General features: G+C 47.7%; 1 protein-coding gene across 1 annotated transcript in view; it reads right to left on the bottom strand.

Moving 5' to 3' along the window:
* SFMBT2 (Scm like with four mbt domains 2) overlaps positions 1-16998 on the bottom strand; it is a 184437-nt gene that overhangs the window by 23188 nt on the left and 144251 nt on the right. Inside the window, exons 12-15 of the mRNA XM_065400494.1 lie at positions 7412-7525; positions 4324-4366; positions 3113-3183; positions 1347-1486 (exon numbers count right to left, since the gene is read on the bottom strand). Of these exons, the coding sequence (XP_065256566.1) occupies positions 1347-1486; positions 3113-3183; positions 4324-4366; positions 7412-7525 (368 nt within the window). The remainder of the gene's footprint in view (positions 1-1346; positions 1487-3112; positions 3184-4323; positions 4367-7411; positions 7526-16998) is intronic.

Here is a 16998-nt window from a genome sequence, read left to right on the forward strand (position 1 = left end):
TAAACGACGACACAAGGTGCAGAGCAATGGAAAAATCAGGCCGTGTGTGAAGGTATTAGAGGGCTGATCGGGATAGTCTCCTTGTATGGAGTAAGATCCTCAGCTGGCGTAATCACTACTGAAGTCAATGCCGCTATGTCATTTTACACCGGCTGAGGATCTGGCCTCTTTCAACTATCCTCTCTGCTTTAAAAAAACAAAATGTTCCACTGATCGAGGAGGAAGAGCATTAGTACAAGTACAAGCTTGGTGCAACTCACGTTTCTCTTCCACTTACAAAACTGAAGCGGATGCTCTTTCTTTTGTCCCGTGCTCTCTTTCAGAAGATCAGCAGAAAGCCAGATCCACCGTCAGCACAACGCTCGGGCCTTGCTTTCAGATTTGGCAACGGTCACCTTTTGCTTTGCAAACACTTGATCCTGCTTTCTGTGGGGACTCTTGTGGATTTCTGAATTTCCAATCAAGCTATCGCCCCTGGAAAAGCAGCCTGATCTTGGGGCTTTTTGTAGTGCTGCCTCCCCTACTGTGAGACAATAGGCTGTAGCCTTTCCAACAACAACAGAGATTTTTTAAAAAATGGGTAAAAGAGAGTCCCCCGTCGGTACTAAGCGCAAACATTTCAACAGTGATCTGTGATTCTGGGCGTCTCCGATTTTAGTGCCCAATTTGAGACACTTTGAGACTGATTTTCCTGATCATCCAATGAAGCGGAAGTCAGTTAGAGAGAGCGCTGAAAGTGCAAGACCACTGCTTATCCTACAGTATCGTCTTAGGTCTTGTCAACACTACGGGGGTAAATTGATCTAAGCTACGCAATTTGAGTTATGTTAGTAGCTTAGATCTACTCACTGCGGAGTCCACACTACGCGATGTTGACGGGAGACGCTCTCCCGTCGACTCCCCTTACTCTTCTCGTTCCGATGGAGTACTGGAGTCGACGGGAGAGCGCTCTGCGGTTGATTTAGCGGGTCAGACCCGCTAAATCAACCCCCTGGTGCATTGATTGCCACAGCGTCAATCCTCCGGTAAGTGTAGACAAGCCCTTATTGTTTCCTTGTGCTCCACTGTCTGTCTAACCTACCTGTTGTCTCTTGTTATAAACTTATATTGTGAGCTCTTTGGAAGAGAGATCATTTTTGTTCTGTGTTTGTACAGCGCCTAGCACAGTGGGTCCTGGTCCATGCTGCTCCTGGTTCTCTGTCATGGACACAGTTACTTGTGTCTGTCCCATGCCTGAATGCAAGTGAGGTGCCTGTTTTGAAATTCTGGTCCATATTCCCCACAATCCCTGTTTCCACATCGTTACATGGACATCCAGTCCCACATTGCAGACAGATGAACCGTACCTCTTTAAGCACTAGCACACACTTGCCAGGCCCAACAGACTGAGGTAGCTCTGCTATTCTCCCTTTGTTTAAATATGGACCTGAGAAGCAGCGATGATTGATGAAGAGCTGGGGGCAGCAGTATCGCCCATTGACGGTACCTGCAAGAAGAAAGCGATGTTATCAAGACTGCAATTGTTTTCCTGCAGCAAACCTAAGAGTCTCTTCTTTCTGCTAGATGCTTGCAAAACTACCAGCAACTATCCTGGCGCTAGGATCGGGTCCCTGGTAAGCACAGCTCAGTGTCCAGAAAGATCTCATTCATGACACCATCAATAGTACTTATAGGGCCCACGATACCAGAGTATCTGAGTGTCTCATAATTGTTAACCCTCCCCTGAGGTGTTATTACAGATGGGAAACTGAGGCATAGAGAGGATAAGTGACTTTTCCAAGGTCAAACAGGAAGTCTCCGTCTGAGCAGGGAATTGAACTCAGGCCCCAAGAATCCCAAGATAGCATGCTAACCACTGGGCATGCCTTCCTCTAAGCACATGTGCTTAGGCCTCCTTTCCAGCTACTATGAACAGTACAAACAAATGGTTAATTTCCTGGTACAGGCTCCTGTGCCTGGATTGAAAGGCCTGGATGGTGCTGGCATGTAACCATGTGGGTGAACAACAACAGAGTGTTGGAGAGTTTAAGTGCCCCACAGCTTTGGCTGGGAGAGAGAGCCACTCAGCTCTGTGGGGAATGGGGCAGTCCTCGTCATGTTAATTTGAGTCAGAGCCCATTGCTTCTGTAAATCATATCCAGATTTCCATATAGCTTTCCTGGCCCTTTTACCATTCTTGATGTCTTCCCCTAGCCCTCTGTTGAGGAATGGGGCCTATTGTGATCTGACTATAACGCCAGGAGTGGAGACTTAGAGCTCTAATTGAGTCTCTGACACTACCTTCTTTTGTGGCCTACGGAATTTGCCTCAGTTTCCCCACCTGTAAAAGGGGAACAATAATATTTCGCTCCCTACTGTACCACTGTCACAGGGATGGTGTGAGGGCTAGTTAGTTCATGATTTTAAGTATTATTACTTCTATTATCTCCTCAAGCACCAGTCACAGAAAGAAAAGCTGGTGAACTCCCTGTAATCTATACTTTCAAGAAACCAGGACAAAAGCAAATTTTAAAACGTGGCCTTCAAACAAAGGGGTAATCCCAATTTAGATTCCTGTGTAATGAACTGTCTAAATATTATGCCCTAAAATGTGCGACCTTCATTAAGGGGGAAAACAGAAATCACTTTTGGTTGTAATAACGGTTGATGTGCTATACAGCTAGGCACGCAGAGAGATAATGAGGCAAATTTAGTTCTGGTGTAAACAAGTTCAACGCCACTGACGCCAATAGAAAATGGCTTTATCGATTTACACCAGGGCTTTATTTGGCCTGACACCAGGACACTGTCTGGAATGGAGCTCTTCAAGGATCAGACTCTCAACACTTTTGACACCCACCGGCAAACCCAGGTAACTTGAGACCGAGAGAGAGTGAAAGGGACAGACAGACCCACACAGGTGCACACAGATCCTCAGCTGATGTAAATCAATAAAATTCTATTGACTTCAGTGGAGCTATGCTGACTTACACCAGCTGAGGATCTGGCCCTGGGAGTATGTGTAGGTCTATGTATAACACACACACTTCTACACCTCTGGCTTTTCCACAACACTTTTGCCAGATGAAGTCTGAAATGATAAAGGAGCTTTCTGGTCGCTGAGCAGACTCACCTGTTGTGTCTGGCTGAGGGACTGGGCAAAGGTCATGAGGTATTTTCTCAACAGGCACTGCGGATGGCAACCTGCTTAACGACAATACGATGCACTTAATACCCGGAACCTGGGTGATGGATCAGAACCTGAGCAACTCAGGGTTTTGCATCAGTCTCATGAAAGTGTGGTCATCATTTAGTACCCTGATATCTGCATGGAGATTATAATACTGACATTTTGCCTCATAGCCTCAAAAGGATTTAGGTGACTAGCTCCTATTGAAATCAATGGGAGTTAGATAGCTAAACACCTTTGAGCACCTGGGTCTTTAAACACAACACTATTCCAACTACAGTGACTCTGCTATGTCTTATGGTCAGGGATCCGTGCATTTGGGTGCTTTCACTGAAATTCACCCTGGCTGCAAAATTGTGCTCCAGAATCTGAACTTTAATTTTTTTTTAAAAAAATTAAGTTTCTGGCTTAAGGATGCAAAGATAACGTTAAAAACATGAACCAAGTGTAAACTGATGCAGCATTGTCTGCCTGAGTCTGCAGGAAGCCAGAAACAGCCAGAAACAGCTACCCCATCGATCCCAGTCAGGGCGCAGTGGGCAGCTCGATTTTGTGGATTCTGGAATTTTTTCCCACCTGCTGGAATTCAGCCTTTCTGCCATGAATTCGCAGAGTCAAATTACAGTGCAGACCCAACTGAGATAACATTCTGAAACGTCCTGTTTAGACTAGTGACTATTTTATTTTTGAAAGGAACCCCTGCAAAACGATTCAGCCGCAGGATTGACACTGTAGTTACGAATATGATGTACAGTAGAACCTCAGAGTTAAACACCGCAGTTACGAACTGACCTAGTCAACCACACACCTCGTTTGGAATCAAAAGCATGCAATCAGGTAGCCGTAGAGACCAAAAAAAAGCAAATAGAGTACAGTACTGTGTTAAACGTAAACTCTTAAAAAACTAAAGGGAAAGCAGCATTTTTCTTCTGCATAGTAAAGTTTCAAAGCTGTATTAAGTCAATGTTCAGTTGTAAACTTTTGAAAGAACAACCAGAACGTTTTGCTCAGACTTACGAACATTTCGGTTATGAATCACCTCCATTCCCGAGGTGTTCGTAAGTCTGCGGTTCTACTGTAGCTGTTGTACACCATTCCCCATAGAGAATTGAATTAATCTACATAGTGAAACTGCTTTTAAAACAGAAACCTACTGCTTTTCTGGTTGCACCACTGCAATCTTCCTCTTCTTTCGTACTGCAAAATGAGAGAGGAAGAGAGAAATATATGGTCTGTTGTATAAATGGCTGGAATATAAAATCACATTTAACACAACGAAAGGCTCTTCCATGCTCAGCCCCGCTTTCTGTATTTTTTTTTTTAAATGAGCCGCCATACCATTAAAAAACGAGTGTTTTAAAGAGGCTGTTGTACATTTAATCTTGCTACTGCAAAGCTGATATTGATTTTTCTGGGATCTGTACTTAACAAATATTAAAATAAAAGTAACATAAATATTTTTCCGTGCAGAAACACACGTGCAAGATTGCATTTTGCAAGCATGACTACCCCAGCATTGTTGCGCCCCATCTCTAAATTGTGACAAGGCTGCTCAATGTTGCCATAGCAGTAGTCTTCCAAATTAGGTCTGGCTGCCTGATTTTTAACTCCGATATATTTAACTCTTCAAAAGGATTTGACACATTTAAAAAACAACAACACATTTGCCTTTCAAATGTTAATGAATATAAACAGACTGATGATAATTATTTCAGCTGGAGATGGGAGATTTGTGTCCATTACACCCCACGAGCGGCTTGATGACACCCGTTCTTGGGATCTCAATCTGGGGTCATGACCAGGCCCCAGGGGAGGGCAGGATTGTGCCGACCTTCCCTTTCTGTATTGTTAACTGTTCTCAACTCTTTCTCCCTCCTTCCCTTGGGAGGCCGGTTTTCATCCTCCCTTTTTTCTCCTCCGCACCGAGGATTGCCGCATTCCCCCATTGATCAGATGTCTTCACCCTGTCATCAGGTGGAGTTGGGAAGGGTGAGCCTTCCGAAGAGCTTCCCGGCACCTCCTCCACTCGCAGGGCGGCGGTGGGAGTGCTTCTGCAAGAGGCGGTGAAAGCTAACACATCCTCCTGCTGTAGCTGCTCCTCGGCCCTGGCCTTGCGCGACCCCCGCCTTCTCCCCATCCCCTTCCTCTCTTCAGGCCAACCACACACCACAAGGGAGAGGCACCGCTTGGAGTCTCTTTTGGGCTCCGCTTCTCGGGCTGGGTCTCCATTCACCAGAAGGGCTGCAGCGGCGGTATATACGGCCCCGGATGGAACCCACCTTGACTCTGGGGAAGCACAGACCCAGATCTCAGCTTTGTGCCTGGCATCTCTCTTTCGAAAGGGCTGGGCCCAAACCCCAGAACCAAACTTTTGGAAGGTTCCCAGCACATGGGTCCATCCTTGGGGTTTAGGTCCATCTCTTAATGGGACTAAGGAATTTGGGACCTGCTCCTGCACAAGAATCTCAATGGGGATTGTGCAAGCAGAAAGCTTGCAGGATCTGGGCCTTTGGACATAAACAGCATCTCTCCTCTCCAGTGTAAGGAAATAGAGAAGCTGGTCCTATAACATCCCCAGGACAATAAAGTTTTTTAAATACATGGATACTTTAGATCAGCAATACAGAGGGCTGGCTTAGGGCCTGAGCCTGCTCCCGTTTAAGAGCCAGATTTGGATACCCTTTACTCATGTCAACTAGTACCTTTCTTTGCTTTGAAAACAATGGGACTATCCATGGAATAAGGCACTACCCAGTGTGAGTAAGGGTATCAGAAACTGGCCTAAAATCAGTTCTAATTTTAATGGATCTGGTGTAAACTGAGAGTAATTCTGCTGATGTCAATGGAATTACACCAGTGTCGAAGTGCAATCTTCGGGTAGATGTGAATGGCCGCTCGTGTAGACACACCCACTGGACTCTAGCTAGGCTGCTGAAAACAGAAGTGACGCAGTCCTGGTGTGGGCTTCAGCGTGGGCTGATCCCTCGGGTCCGTACTTGCTTGCACAGCCAGAGCTGAAGCCCCTGGGCCGTAGCATCCTCACTTCTATTTTTAGTGAGCAAGCTAGAGCCCAGCTAGCACCGGATCCATCTACATGAACTGCTGTCCACACCCACGGCTGCTATGTAGACGTACCCTTAGCGTTGGGAAATGGTGCTAGGCTGCCAGCTCTGGAGAGCAAAGCCCTCGGTTTTATTGACCATCTGGGTACAGCACGGACAGTGGCAGTACTGGCTTCCCCACACGTGTTCCTCAATCCTGATCTGGAGAGTAAAAGCTCTGTGGTGGCACGCCCCTAAGTGAGTTAGGAGCATACATTCCATTGAAAGTCAACAGGTCTTGTGGTCCTAACTCACTTAGGTGCTTTGGCCTTGCTGTATCCCATGATCAGTTCCCTGTGCCATCCAGTTCCTGTCCCCTTTGTTATCATAGAATCATAGAATATATCAGGGCTGGAAGGGACCTCAGCAGATCATCTAGTCCACCCCCCTGCTCAAAGCAGGACCAATCCCCAGACAGATTTTTGCCCCTAGATCCCTAAATGGCCCCCTCAAGGACTGAACTCACAACCCTGGGTTTAGCAGGCCAATGCTCAAACCACTGACTATCCCTCCCCCCGACGTCTCTCACTTCAGGTATGTCTACACTGCAATCATGGGCATGACTGCCGCATGTGTGGACGTACTTGGGCCAGCTTTGATCTACCTAACTTGGGTACAAGAGCAGTGAAGCCACGGCACCACGTGGTTCAACGCAGGCTATACAGACCTGACCAGAATCCTGAGTAATTACTCACACATGCAACTACAGCTTCACAGCTCCGGCACCTGAGTTAGCGACATCAAAGCTAGCTTGGGTATGTCTACACGAGCTGCCATTGTGGCCCGGGATTGCAATGCACCCTTAGAGCCTTTGTCACGTATTCCTAAGGGACTGTGTTCTCCTTAAGGTCTTGGTCGGCTGAGAAATTAATTTCAGAGTGATAAAACCCAGATACCACTGTTACCACCAGGTTAGACATAGGCCACATTCTGCAACCCTTAGTCACACAAGCAGCAAATAGTCCCATTCGTCAAGGGATTCCTTGGGTGAACAGGTTCTAACTGCTCCATCCAAGGGTCGCAGAGTCTGACTGCCATTTAAGCAGGTTGGTAGGTAGGAGGAGCAGATTAGGTATATGTGGCTGCTGACTAAGAAACCTATGTGTATGGTGTCTATTTGCTTGTGGTTTCATGTACTTACAAACTGCTTTGTGGGGCGGCGTGAGGTTGTAAGCATTTGCTTCACACCAGCCAACTGGGAAAATGTCCATCGACTCTACATCAACTATATACTCCGGAGCAGGCATCTGTAAACCTAGAAACACAAATTTATAATGCAATTTACACACGGGACGCCTGAGCTTGGAGCGGTTCCGGCATTCGTCACAAACCAAGGCAAGGAAACGATGGCGCACGTACAAATAAATCGGCTTCCCTGCATCGAGATAAGGCATCATTTTGTCTTCAATTTCCTACAGGTAGCAACGACAAGGCTGTTGCATTTAAAGCGCATTGTGATTCCACAGCAAAACGGCAGTAAGAGACCATTAAAGATGTACGGTCGAGCAACTGAAAGTCAGCAAAATGGCAAGGTTAAGGCTGTGTGAGCCCTTCCCCATCCTGACACCCCAGGGCGCGATGAAGTAAGCCCTTCGCCTACAGATTCATTGATTTTAAGGACACAAGGGCTCATTATGATCATCAAGAGACCCCATGAAATCCATAGGGACTTCACTATTGCTATCAGTTTTACGTGGAAAGTGCTCAGAGAGGGATAGCTCAGTGGTTTGAGCATTGGCCTACTAAACCCAGGGTTGTGAGTTCAATCCTTGAGGGGGCCACTTGGGGATCTGGGGCAAAATTAATACTTGGTCCTGCTAGTGAAGGCAGGGGGCTGGACTCGATGACCTTTCAAGGTCCCTTCCAGTTCTAGGAGATGGGATATCTCCATTAATTATTATTATTACAGTGGAAGTGACTGGCGGGGTTATCAAATGCTCACGTAAATGATCAGTAGACATTGCTCTCCTGTATCCTTGCCTTTGCATCTGTTACAGCATCCTCGCCTCCTGCTTAATGCAGCGCTATCTGACAGTGCCCAGCTAGCCGACTGCAGGGAATTTTCCACTAACGAATGTTCACCAAGAGCCAGCAGCCAAACTGAAACAGTAATTGAACTTTGTGAGGGCAACACAGTCCTTCGGTGAGGAGGTGCCTGCAACAATGGACTCTCCAGCTGAGCCTGGGAGCAGAAGGTCTAGCGAATACACAGTTGCAAAGGCATAAAAATACGCCCGGGAGCTCATAACACTGGAAGAAAGGGCAAAGAAAATGATGCTGTGTGTCTCTATGGCCCTCATTAGAGTAATAGCTGAGCATCTTGAAATCATTAATGCATTGTATCCTCACCACTCTCTTTGCGGTACCATCCCCGTTTTGCAGGTGGGGAACTGAGCCATATTGCAGATCGCAAGACTTGCCCACCAACACACAGGAGGTCTGTGGCTGAGCCAGGAATCGAATCCAAGTCTCTCGAGTCCAAGACCATCCTTCCTCCCTTGTAGGAACCTCACTAAAAATGTTGCCAATGAGGAACGGCCTGTCTTAAAGCATGTAGAATTTTAACTCCTTATACTGCAAAACATCTCATCCCAATTTCTGTGTTCGACTTCAGCTAAAGACCTGGTCCAAAGCCCAGTGACGTCAATGGAAAGATTCCTATAGAAGTCCACGGGCCTTGGATGAGGCCCTAAATGCACAGCAAGATGCAGGAAATCAACTCAACTCCAGCACCAGTGTCATGACCAGGACGTGGGCAGTCAGACCTAGTGGTCAGAGCAGGAGTCAGGAACCAGGAGATCAGAGTCTGAGACAGGCTTGTGGGCAGACTGAGAATCAAGCACCAGGAGGCAGGCAGGGTCAGGTGCCAGGTTACAGACAGCAATCAAATAGCAAAGTCAAGGACAAACCAGGATGGGACGTCAAAGTCTAGGGTCTATCACAAGCAGGGTCTGGAGCGGAGAGAGACAAGCAGTCTCTGCTGCTCAGATAGCTTCCCTTCATGGTGTCCTGATTTAAGTACTGGTACTGGCCAATCAGTGAGCTGCGAGGGGCTGCCACTCAAGTCCTGCTGGGCGGTACATCCTGCTGAGCCCAGCCTCACAGGGTCCACCCATGGGAACTGACATGAGCCTCCTGTGGTGGTGCAGAGGTGCCAGCAGGCCAGAACCTCCATGGGCCCACGTTCCAGCACTGCAGGTTCTAATACAGTGACCACAATGGCCCAGGACATCCTTTGCTTTCATTATTTCAACTGCTCTATGCTACTGTTCCGATCCAATGTTCTTTTCTTTTTTCTGCTTACAATGACAGGTGCAACATTCAAGTTTGATCCTAAAATTTTATAACTGCAGCCACTCCGAATGGCAAGGATGCACCAAAATGTTTATTTTCTCATCCTGCCACACTGACTCAACAAAGAGATATCCATCCAACCACGCTTACATGGTACTGTTTTTTATGTGAGCATTTGATAACCCCACCAGTCACTTCCCGCATCTTATTGCTGCACTTAGCTTGAGCCATATAACAAACTGGAAACAGCTGGTTTGCAATTTCTGTTTGCCTGATTTATGCATTTTACATCACTGTCTTCACGGCCCAAGAAATGGCCACACGAATCGAGACACTAGGAATAAAAGTAGAATGCGTGAAGAATGAAAAATTCCATCTCCCATTAAATATATTACATTATTGCAACTTCAGCAGCAATTCTTGAAAATATAAACCCAATTTGTCCCTGGAAAATTACTAGGGTTTTTACTTCACCAAATTCCTAGTGTAGCCTTACATATTATGCAGAGGGTATACATTATTACTTATATAAATGCAAACCAGAAAGCTTCAGCGTTAAAACCTAAAATGAACTAGTAAAACTTTACAATGCAGATCCTGAGTAATAAAGTAGCAGAAAGCGATGGGATACACACACACACACAATCTCATATCAGCCCTATGCATCTTTCCCGCTTTGGGTGAGCTATACTGCCAGTCATTAAATGCTCCCCGTGAAGTTTACAGAGTTTTGCTACTGCCTGAAACATGATTTATTCAGCAATGGTCCCTTATGTCTAACTCGACATGGCTTAACTACTGCAGCCTGTTTTACAGACAGTTTGTGTTGTCAAACTGCATAACTGGAATGGCACAATCTGCCTGCTGCTTGGACCCCTTGCCCAGCGCTACAGACTCTGACCTGCCTAATGCCCGGTATCCTGACCTTGGCCTGACCCCCTCCAGGTTAGTTCGACTGGCTCCTGCCTGGTCACCTGAACACTGCTCTCCTGAACCAGGTCGCTAACCACTAGACCTGGCCGCCTATCTCCCAGCTCTGACAGCTGCTGCCAAAATCTCATCTGAATCCCTAATGCTTACAGATTTAGCTGAAGCGTGAAGTTTTATGTCCCTTCCAAAACTTCCTTTAGCATTAGCTATTCTAAGGACGTAGCATTCACTATAACAGTAACTGTCATAGGGCCAGACTGTGATGCTATTGCTTACAATGAGTAGTACCATAAGCTCCAATGGGACAATCCAGGGTGAAAGATGCTTTTTGAGGGGATAGCATAATCTTGCTCATAATTAGAGCCGGTCAGGAATTTGTTATGAACCTTTTTTTTTTTAAAACCAAAACCCGATGAGTTATAGAAACCAAAACTGTTTGCAAAACAGCGTCAGGGTTGACAAAACGCCTGACTCAAAAACTTTTGGGTAAAGAAAAGCTTTAAGATAGTTGAACTGAAAAATTTCGGTTCTTTGAATTGAAGTGACTTTTTATTTCAAAATTTTAATAAATGTACACTAAAAAGATAAAAGGCACCATGTTACTTTCGTTTTACACCTCTGGGAGGCTTACACTATGTCACAGCTCAATGAGTTTCCTCACAAGGTACGTCTACACTAGAGCTGGAGATATAATTCCCATGTACCTGTACAAACTCTGATCGAGCCAGTGCGCTAGAAATAGAATGCAGCCATGTTGGCAGGAAGGGCTAGCCGGCCCGAGTACATACCCATCGGAGACGTTAGGCACGCTCTGAGTACATACCCATCGGAGACGCTAGGCACGCTCTGAGTACATACCCATCGGAGACGTTAGGCACGCTCTGAGTACATACCCATCGGAGACGCTAGGCACGCTCTGAGTACATACCCATCGGAGACGCTAGGCACGCTCTGAGTACATACCCATCGGAGACGTTAGGCACGCTCTGAATACATACCCATCGGAGACGCTAGGCACGCTCTGAGTACATACCCATCGGAGACGCTAGGCACGCTCTGAGTACATACCCACCGGAGACGTTAGGCACGCTCTGAGTACATACCCATCGGAGACGTTAGGCACGCTCTGAATACATACCCATCGGAGACGCTAGGCACGCTCTGAGTACATACCCATCGGAGACGCTAGGCACGCTCTGAGTACATACCCACCGGAGACGTTAGGCACGCTCTGAGTACATACCCACCGGAGACGTTAGGCACGCTCTGAGTACATACCCATCGGAGACGTTAGGCACGCTCTGAGTACATACCCATCGGAGACGCTAGGCACGCTCTGAGTACATACCCATCGGAGACGCTAGGCACGCTCTGAGTACATACCCATCGGAGACGCTAGGCACGCTCTGAGTACATACCCATCGGAGACGTTAGGCACGCTCTGAGTACATACCCATCGGAGACACTAGGCACGCTCTGAGTACATACCCATCGGAGACGTTAGGCACGCTCTGAGTACATACCCATCGGAGACGTTAGGCACGCTCTGAGTACATACCCATCGGAGACGTTAGGCACGCTCTGAGTACATACCCATCGGAGACGTTAGGCACGCTCTGAGTACATACCCATCGGAGACGCTAGGCACGCTCTGAGTACATACCCATCGGAGACGTTAGGCACGCTCTGAGTACATACCCATCGGAGACGTTAGGCACGCTCTGAGTACATACCCATCGGAGACGTTAGGCACGCTCTGAGTACATACCCATCGGAGACGTTAGGCACGCTCTGAGTACATACCCATCGGAGACGCTAGGCACGCTCTGAGTACATACCCATCGGAGACGTTAGGCACGCTCTGAGTACATACCCATCGGAGACGTTAGGCACGCTCTGAGTACATACCCATCGGAGACGCTAGGCACGCTCTGAGTACATACCCATCGGAGACGCTAGGCACGCTCTGAGTACATACCCATCGGAGACGTTAGGCACGCTCTGAGTACATACCCATCGGAGACGTTAGGCACGCTCTGAGTACATACCCATCGGAGACGTTAGGCACGCTCTGAGTACATACCCACCGGAGACGTTAGGCACGCTCTGAGTACATACCCATCGGAGACGTTAGGCACGCTCTGAGTACATACCCATCGGAGACGTTAGGCACGCTCTGAGTACATACCCATCGGAGACGTTAGGCACGCTCTGAGTACATACCCATCGGAGACGCTAGGCACGCTCTGAGTACATACCCACCGGAGACGTTAGGCACGCTCTGAGTACATACCCATCGGAGACGTTAGGCACGCTCTGAGTACATACCCATCGGAGACGCTAGGCACGCTCTGAGTACATACCCATCGGAGACGCTAGGCACGCTCTGAGTACATACCCATCGGAGACGTTAGGCACGCTCTGAGTACATACCCATCGGAGACGTTAGGCACGCTCTGAGTACATACCCATCGGAGACGCTAGGCACGCTCTGAGTACATACCCACCGGAGACGTTAGGCACGCTCTGAGTACATACCCATCGGAGACGTTAGGCACGCTCTGAGTACATACCCATCGGAGACGCTAGGCACGCTCTGAGTACATACCCACCGGAGACGCTAGGCACGCTCTGAGTACATACCCACCGGAGACGTTAGGCACGCTCTGAGTACATACCCACCGGAGACGCTAGGCACGCTCTGAGTACATACCCATCGGAGACGTTAGGCACGCTCTGAGTACATACCCACCGGAGACGTTAGGCACGCTCTGAGTACATACCCATCGGAGACGCTAGGCACGCTCTGAGTACATACCCATCGGAGACGTTAGGCACGCTCTGAGTACATACCCACCGGAGACGTTAGGCACGCTCTGAGTACATACCCATCGGAGACGTTAGGCACGCTCTGAGTACATACCCATCGGAGACGTTAGGCACGCTCTGAGTACATACCCATCGGAGACGTTAGGCACGCTCTGAGTACATACCCATCGGAGACGTTAGGCACGCTCTGAGTACATACCCATCGGAGACGCTAGGCACGCTCTGAGTACATACCCATCGGAGACGTTAGGCACGCTCTGAGTACATACCCATCGGAGACGTTAGGCACGCTCTGAGTACATACCCATCGGAGACGCTAGGCACGCTCTGAGTACATACCCACCGGAGACGCTAGGTATTCAGGAGGCTTGCCCCTCCCAAAACTTGCACTGCTGAGGCTATGCTGCTATTTTTAGCGCACTAGCTCAGTTAGAGCTAGAATGGGTATGTCTCCTCAAGCTGGCATTTACATCTCCCTTTCTAGTGTAGACACACCCACCATGTGCTGGGTTGGTGGAGATTATTTTTATGAACACAACTGGAACATTTGATCTGTTTGGTGTCATGAAATATCTTGATTATATGCTTTGGTTGTCTTATATACTTAGGGTTTAACCAAGCCCTGAGTATTAGAAGACAGGATGAGACCTCGTGTGAAGTATCTGGTACTGACCACGGTTGGAGAAAGGAGAGTGGACTAGAACTAGTGGATTGGTTTTAGATCAAGGCTCTAGTGTGCAGATGAATTTCAGATAACAAAGCAGGATTCAAGGAAAACTGATTTCTGATTTGGATAAGCAGTTAGAAATTCAGTCCAAAATGTTGCACCTCGAGGTGTATAACTTGAAACAATGCGTATGTTAGAATTCCTCACTGAACTTTGGCTTTAATACAAATCTATGCTACTTTTTATTTATACTACTGCAGCTCTTAAAGGGGCCAACTGAGACCAGTACGCCGTCAGGTTCAGTGTTGTACATAAACACAGGTTGTGGCTCCGCCAAGGTTTTAAGCACAACCTTGGACCAAAGGTTTGTGGAGGGTCCAGATTAGCATGTACAATCATGTTAGCTAACTTGAGTTAAAGGCAAGTCAATTAATTTGAGTTAAAAAATTCTAGTGTGACAAAGCCATAGTGAGACAATCCCTGGACTAGAGCTTACAGGGGAAAAGGAAGGAAGCAGAGGTGAAGTGAGTTGCTCAGGGTCACACAGTCAGTCAGTGGCACCGCTGGGAATACCATCTACATCTCCCGAGTCCTGCTCTAGTGCCCTGTCCATTGCACCCCATTGCCTCTCATCTGCATCATGCAGCTTTTGACTGTGCCACCTTGAGCTATGATTTCATCGGCTCTCACATGCTAAGCAGCATTTGGCATGAAGCAGGGATGTAGCAAGAACAGGGTACGTGCTGCCTATTTTACGTCTAGCTAAAACCTCCCTGCCAAGGTACTGGTCAAATGGAATTTCTGTTTAGATACCAACTGAGTTATAAAACACTGACAATGGGATCGATCAGAGTGATACTGACATCGCCTTGATGCATGATGCTACTTTCTCTAAACTCCACACGGCCTCTGCCTTCACTGTCCCTTCTACAGCGAGCTGTCAGTGCAACGACGGAGGCACTTTGGGTTATGTGTCTGTGTTTTCGTCAACTTTAAGGGGTCTACCTGAGTCCATGAGGGCACTTCTCACCACACATCACAGGATGCCATGTGAAACGAAGTGGCAGGTAACCCACAGTGACAGGGTCGAACAACCAGGAAAGGGTTATGGGCCACCAGCGGGTCACATGACCCAGTCGAGGATTTAAAGGAAGGGTGTATTCTCTTTCTGGAGGCTGCAGACCCCACAGGCTTTTTCCCATGCCTCCAGAAAGAGGGCACATCCTTCCCTTAAATCCCCTGCTGGGTCATGCGACTAGCCCTTAACCCTTTCCTGGCTGTTTTATCCTGTCACACCCACAACGGGCCAAAAGAGTTTGCATGAATTCATGAGACCTAGAAGAGCCCAGATTCATACAGCTCTAGCACAAACACAAGCTCACCTTTACTGTACTGGTACCTGTGTGATACTGTAACCCAGCTTTGAGAAATAAACCAGCCAGGCACTAACCAGGATATTGATCCACCAGTGCCATGTGAGGCTTTGGGGGTGAGGGGCAGATCCTTTCATCCTTCTCTCTTCTTACTTCTCCACCAGCTGAGCTCCTAGGCTCTGCAGCACAGAAGCAGATGCAGGTATTCCTGAGCTCTGCAGGAGAAAGCTTCCTCCATTGCTCCTGATCTCTGCAAGACACATCTCACCCCCCTCCATGCTTGAACCCAGCCAGAGACTGACTCCCATTTCTCCCCATCCCTACCTTCTGCTAGGAGGGGAGAAGCTCAGGACCCCACGACACTGAGCTCCTGTGATGCACCACTCACCATCCTTGGTTTTTAACTTGCGAAGTATGAGTAGGCCAGTGGAGTTCTTGAGGGTCACTGGAATAAACCTGTGGTTGCCTGTATCAAGTATCCGTGATTTTAAGCATCAGTTCGGGGATGCTGTACCATAGTGACATCATAGAGTCCTTCTGGGATTTACTTAATGCCTTGACACGCTGAATGGCACCTGACCACAGTCATAGAAAGGCACAGCTACACCATGATTGGGTGATATCAACACAATCACAACACCAAGGAGTCTATCCTGAAAGCTCTCGGAACAAAGAGCTCCCAGTGATATCGAGCAGAGCACCTACCGGATCAGACTTCAGGCCAGAATGCTCATGCTGTTGCTATTTCATAATATATTTACTGTTGCATTGCACGGTGCCTTTCAAATGCTACTTTTTTTCCACCCTGACTGAATTGGCCTTGTCAGCACTGGTTCTCCACTTGTGAGGTAAATCCCTTCTCTTCATGTGCCAGTATATTTATGCCTGTATCTGTAATTTTCACTCCATGCACCTGAACAAATGGGCTTTTTACCCACGAAAGCTTATGCCCAATAAATCTGTTAGTCTTTAAGGTGCCCCCGGACTCCTTGTTCTTTTTGTGGATACAGACTAACACGGCTACCCCCTGATACTTTATAAGACATTTACTCTGTATTGTACAGCACCTTTCAAATTGTGAACAGGACCTTCAGAATCAGACCCCCTGAGAAATCAGTTCTATGGAATCATGACACCTGGGACTCAGTTTGTATGTGCGGTTAGGGGCTGCCCTTTTGATTGTTTCAGTTCGGGCACCATAACTAACTGGCAACACCTTGGCCTCCTGGAATGTGCCAGTGGTGAGCTGCAGAAACATAAATCTAAGAGGAGCCAGTGAAGGCAGGCCCAATGGACCGTCAAAAGTGCCTTAGATGTTTTCAGGATTCTCAGAAAGCAAACAAAGGTATAGATTCCACCCTTAAATACACTCACCCAATTCCCATTGCCTTCAGTGGGGGGCTGCACATGTCTCTGAGGGCAAAACCTGGCCATGAAATTAGTTCTTAAAGAGCCTTTTCCCTTCCCTTTGCCATGAAACACCACTAGGCACAGCTGATCTCACATGGGTTCTGCCATGACAACGAAGCCAGTAGCTGTAAGTACAGCAGCTTCTGACTTCTCTTACACTAGCTTGGGCTTAGGTGGTGTCTGGGTGAGATACCTCCAAGGCGGGGCAGTTTTTATTCCAGAAGC

The sequence above is a fragment of the Emys orbicularis genome, chromosome 1, assembly GCF_028017835.1.
Source record: "Emys orbicularis isolate rEmyOrb1 chromosome 1, rEmyOrb1.hap1, whole genome shotgun sequence".
In the NCBI taxonomy this organism is placed as follows: domain Eukaryota; kingdom Metazoa; phylum Chordata; order Testudines; family Emydidae; genus Emys; species Emys orbicularis.